Consider the following 6,000-nt stretch of genomic DNA (forward strand, 5'->3'; position numbering starts at 1 on the left):
TTTTAAATATTTTATTTGTAACCATATTCCTTGAATTTCTAAAGTCTGGTTTGGAGGTTGTAAGTGGAAGTCACAAGTCAGCAGTGATTGACAAGTATTAGCAGCATGGTTTATGGTATTTTCTGACACTAGCTTTTTTGGTCTACATTGTTAATTAATGATGCTTTTATTCCTCAAAGGTAACTAAAAAAAGGGTTGCAAGCAAAAAGAACTTTGAGAACAAGGATGCCCAGAGTTGTCAAGCCACCCTACTTCAGACTAGCCAGTCAGCGTCTTCTGATGTCACCAAAGTGATTCCACAGGAGAGTTTATCAGCTTCCTTAAAGTCCTCTCAGATTACTCAACTTGCGTCTCCTTTTCAAGTTGAAGCTGCCTCCCCAGGCCATAGTGTGTCTCACCATAAGTCAACACCAAGCTCCTCAAGAAGAAAATCAAGAAAACTGGCTGTCAATTTTGGAGTTTCTAAACCTTCTGAATAAATTTGGTACTTGGAATTAAATTAATTTCATTCCTTTCCTCCCACCTTTTTATAAATCCATATCTGTGTCTCATAAAAAATTACAGTGTACTATTTTAAAACAATATATTTCAATTAAAATTTTTAAAATGTTTAGTTGTCAGGCACTTTTCATGCTATTTAAAAGACTATACATCAAATTGTGCATCTTAAGTATGTGCAATTTGTTTTACATCAATTATACCTCAATAAAGCTGTAAAAAAAGACTACATTCAACCTTGTGTTAAAATGATATCAGTGGACTAAGCATTCAAATGTACCACTCTAACCATTGGCTTCATCATTAGACGCATCCTAAACTATGAATTAGACATCATATTGCAATAATTATAAACATTTTTTACACTATCATTGAGGGATAATTAAATGGAGCATGAAAATTGGGCCTCAAGTATAATTTACTGAATGTGGATTTTATTTCTCTTTTTAATGATGTAGCAGAAGTGTCAGGAGAATGGCTCTTATTTATAGGTATTTTAACTTATGTTTTATTATATCTGAGGGTCCTTTGGACCTGCTGTGAAGTGATCACACTTGTGGTGGTGCTGCCAGTTTTGCTTCATTCTCAATTTTGTACCAAAGCAACTTCAGAATACTGATCAGAATATTTCATTTAACTGCTTAGAATTATAAATAGCAATCTAGATTTGAGTAAATAATGACAATTTTTTAGATTATTCAAGAACCAGCATTAGTAATTTCTAATAAAATTAAGTTTCAAAATCTACAGGGTATAATGATTACAAATTAATCTTCTAATAGAATAAAGTACAAAATATTAATCATGTTGTTAATTAAAATAAATTGTGTTATCAATTTGTATAGCTTTTTGCCTGCTTACCTAAACATACATGAGAGCTCCATTGTTGGTCCATGTGTAGTGCTTCCTGGAACTGATGAAATTCTAAATTTTTAAAAAATTCCAAGGTGTGCACAGGCACCATCAGTGTATACTGTACATTATTTATATGACAAGTGCCCGTCTCATTCTCGTTCCATATTTTTAGCTTTATGCTGAACTGCCCAGGGACTCTGGCATTTTGTCTTTGCATGTCACGTGTGGGTGTGTATTGTTCAAGCTGTAGCTGTTGAAATTATTTTAGAGTTTATGAAAATGTCTCAGTGGTACCAGGGGCTGAGTTTTTATATGTATGTTTGTGCTTTCATTTTTGTGATATGCTTATATTTTTAAGGAAGTAAGTTATCATACTTTTTTAAAAGTAGGAACAACGATCTTTGTATGGAACTGCTTATTATTATATTTAGTTTCATTTGGCTCACTGAAAACTCTGCCATGAGTCTTCGTCTGTTTGTTTTTAAAAATGCTACTATTGGATTAAATGGATTTCTTTCTCTAACTGCTAAATGTTAGAGTTTCTCTAAATGTTAATAGGATATTTGTATATTAGTAGTGCCTTTAGTGTAAGAGATAAATGTTCATTATTTGTCATTTATCACAGTCATGTGAGTTTCTGTGATTTTATTTTCTGTTAATTTTCCTAGATTCAGATGTTCATTGGTTCCCAGAATTTCTTTTTTGGGGAATATTTGTTTCTCTGTAATGGGATCTTGAGTAATGAGGCTCAAGTAATTCTCAGTGTTTGTCCTTACTGCCTCACGAACTTTTTTTTTTTTTTTAAGGGAACATCTATTTGGGGCATACAATACAAAAAAGATTGTGATGATAAGATTATGTCAACCTCTTACTACTTTAAAGTGTATCATATTTTTCACCTTATGTAACTTTACAAACTCCAGCATTCAAGAATTGCCTCACTCATCATTGCTCTGTGACCACTCTATAAACAGTGTACAGCCCACATCTTTTTTAAAGCCCAGAAGAAGGAGCATGTGCCGTCTTCTGAAAACTCCAAGAGAAATTTTGGTAAGCACAGTGCCACTGAACCCATATAAGGATGTTTCCTCAGTATTCAAGTAAAGCAAGCTGACAGTTCTAGGCGGATAGGCAGTAAAAGTGTTTTCTTTTCATTCTTTCTTCTCTTTTTAAAAAATGTGTTATTCTAAAAGTCAAGACTAAAGAGAGATTAAAATGGAAGAGAGCTCCATAATGACTAGATAGTGTCAGGCATTCATCTATATTCTCTTCACCTTGTACACCTATTCTAAATGTGGGCCTGAGAGCAGTAGATGTGCCCTCTCTGGGGAGGATATAAGAGGCAGAGACTGTTTTTATCTCATGACAATCTTGAGGAGACTAGATCCACTAATAGACTGGGAAACTTAACAGTTTTTCCTTTTTTGGATGGTGCAGACTCAGAATACCCCAGAGTTTAGAAATATGCCCATTCAACTGTTGAATCTGTTGCGGCCTTTCTGTGGAAACCATGGGCTGTATAGGGCACAGAAGAGCAGGTTCCCCAAAATACTTCATGTTTCCACGTAATAAGAGCAGTTAAATGTATTTAAACCTTCCTCTCCTCGCTGAAACATTATTTCTAAATATCCTTGTTCAGTAAAGTTTTTTTTCCTTTTTTTTTTTTGAGCAAATTAAGTGAATTTTGAATATTGGTCCTTCAGTCTCATTGTTCCTTTTCACCGTTTCCTACGTTACCTGAGCTTTATAATTTTACAGATAGACTGTATTAACTGACTGAAACATCATGTAGACTCAAGTCTTAAACGTCTGAGACTCAGTTGCCTGAAAAATTAATTTCACCTCTGTGTGTGTCTTGGTTTCAGTTTAAGACTTTCCTTGCTGTTCAGAGGGATAAGTGGTTCTTTTAGAACTAAAAAGATAAGGAGATCTTTTTTTTCCTGTTGGTGGGAGAGATGAAAAACTCTTGATGCAGGTTTTTTGTTTTTTATTTCCTTTTCTGTAATCAGGTAATTGCTCTGGTTTTAGACTGATATTTTTCAAACTAATCTAGATTTTGGGGGGAGGGGTCAGAGAGGGAGGCAGTTGGAAGAAGGAAATAGTTAAATAAGACCTATCCAACACTGCATTTTTCGACTATATCTTTCTAGGTCAAGGAAATAGATAAGTTGCAGGGTCTTTTTTATTCACTCACTTTTAAATCATCTGTTTTATTTGTATTAATAAATCATACATTTTCATAGTGATTGTCTAATTTATACCTTTAAGATAGCTAGGAGTGTCCAGCTGTCCATTGAAGTTCATTGTAATATGCTTCATCTCATTGTCCAGAGGCCCTTTTTTAAAGCAACTGTGTACACTCTGCCAGCTTTTTGAGTTTGCTATATTTCTTAGTACCATCTTGCTTCCAAATTGTGTTTTTACTGTGGAGGAGAATTAATTTATTGGAGAGGAATGACCATGACAGGCATTCTCAACCTTTAAAAAGAAATGAATCACAGAAATTCCCTTATTTTTTTTAGAGACAGTGATAGAACTCAAACTGGCAGTGTTCTTATTCCAGAAGATTTGTCAGTGAAACAGTGTTTTTTTTTGCAGGAGCTTCCTTTCCTAGTTAGGATAATGCTTAAAATTCCAGAAATGAATATGTTTCAGACAGAGCTGGTTCAGATTCCCGTCAGACCACTCCGTCTCCTGCCAGGGAGCAGTGAGAGACAGCGTCGAGACAGACAGAACGGGGGCGGGCGGAAGTTTCACCAACTTAACTCCAACACCACTGATCCTTTGTTTAGAGGGAGAGAAAAAACAGGTATAAAATAGTTTTCGTAGTTAAGAATATCACCAATCCATAGCTGCTTTTTGTGTTTGTGTGTGTGTGTGTGTGTGTGTCAGTGAACCAGCAGTAATGCCTTGCTCAGTCGCATTCGGCCATCTCAAGTGCAATTCATGATGGACACTCTGGTTTCCAACAGATAAAGTTTTACGCAGTTAAACCTGTAAAAACTAATTTTTTTTTCAACAGTACACCTATTGCTATTATTTCAGCAATTGGTATACTATTAAATTGCCCAGGCCAAATAATTAAGTTTCTGTAGATGTTTTACTAATTTGAGCCAAATCCTCATACTGTTTTCTCATAAAGTAATAAGAATGAGAATTTGGTCCTCAGTTTGCTTTAAGTTCTCTTATTCCTTTCTTTCCCTTAGAGTTAAAGGACTTTTTTGTTTGTTTTGGAGCTTGGGGGCTTTTTTTTGCCTTAAGTGTCGTACATTTTCTTTTGCCTGCACCCAGTTGCTTCTTTGAGTGTTTTCATCTATTTTGATATATGAGTAATAGATAGTATACTATATCATCAAAGTGTTCCAACATTTTGTTCTTTTAAACAATGTAAGTAAGTATAATTCATACATATATATCTTAATTCCTTTCTTTCCTCACATAAGTATTTTATAAGTAACTGGAATTTTTCATTAGATCTTATACAGAGCAGTATTTTATTAAAAGTTCAAAAGGGAAGACTTTTATGTGCTCATTTTGTAGTTTTTGTTTTTTAAATATCTTTACATTGTCTGCAATTAAAGTGTTTTAAACTTGCATTGGAATGGACTCCGAATGTATTTTTGTGTTAAGCTGTACATTTGTACATTTCTAGCATGAAGGTAGCTTCAAAATGTTGTGCAAAAGGATTTTAAAATGTATGAATCACTGAAAGAGTTTAAACATCTATACATGTTAAATGCTATATGGATTTTAATTAAACCTTTGAGAATGATTTCATAAGCTGTTTGTTCTTGTATGTTTGCAGTGATATTAAAAGTAGAAACATTACAGTATTCACTTAAACCCCATATCCTTTTTTTTTAGCAAGTTTTTTTAAAATATTTATTTATTTACTTACTTATTTGGCTGTGTCGGGTCTTAGTTGCAGCACGTGGGATCTTCGTTGCAGCATGTGGGATCTTTTGTTGCAGTGCACGGGCTTCTCTAGTTGCAGCGTGCAGGCTTCTCTCTAGTTGTGGCACACAGGCTCCAGAGCATGCAGGCTCGGTAGTTGTGGCGCACGGGCTTAGTTGCACTGCAGCACGTGGGATCTCAGTTCCCCAACCGGGGATCAAACCTGCATCCCTTGCGTTGGAGGGCGGATTCTTACCCACTGGACCACCAGGGAAGTCCCAAACCCCATATCCTTTTATACTGGTATTTTGAAACTGTCAGTTAGCATAAACTAGACAGCACGATTGGTGGAGAAAGTCGGACTATAGATTCTGTTGCCCACTGTTCAGATCCTACCTCTACTTCTAATTGTAAATAAATCATTCTCATTTTAGGACTGGCAAGTTATGTAATACCTAAGCCTCAGTTTCTTCATCTCCTAAAGGAAGAAAACAACACCCCTTGTATGGTTAATATGTTTAAAGCACTGGGTACATAGCAGGTATATTACAGATGTTAGTAAATAAGGATTTGTCACATGTACCTAAACACACAGAGTCCTGTATGGTGCCAAATACCTCTATGCTTTTCCCACTGAGTCCCTCTCCAGTATTCAGTTCGTGCAGAGTCCCCACTCCTCACTTAGGCATCTGGGAGACTTTTCTCTTTCTGTTCTTCTTCCTTTTCCCTGCCATTGATCCCCTCTATCTTTTC

General features: G+C 35.5%; 1 protein-coding gene across 8 annotated transcripts in view; it reads left to right on the forward strand.

Moving 5' to 3' along the window:
- XRN1 (5'-3' exoribonuclease 1) overlaps positions 1-5,133 on the forward strand; it is a 99,497-nt gene extending 94,364 nt beyond the window's left edge. For 6 of the 8 annotated variants that reach the window (XM_082393764.1, XM_082393765.1, XM_082393759.1 and 3 more), the window contains one exon: positions 180-5,133. In XM_082393764.1, the coding sequence (XP_082249890.1) occupies positions 180-479 (300 nt within the window). In that variant the 3' untranslated portion in view covers positions 480-5,133. The remainder of the gene's footprint in view (positions 1-179) is intronic. The other 2 variants (XR_014245136.1, XM_082393760.1) reach the window with 2 other exon arrangements.
- The last annotated feature ends 867 nt before the right edge of the window (positions 5,134-6,000 follow it).

This window comes from Balaenoptera borealis (assembly GCF_965194805.1).
Source record: "Balaenoptera borealis genome assembly, chromosome: 5".
NCBI lineage: Eukaryota > Metazoa > Chordata > Mammalia > Artiodactyla > Balaenopteridae > Balaenoptera > Balaenoptera borealis.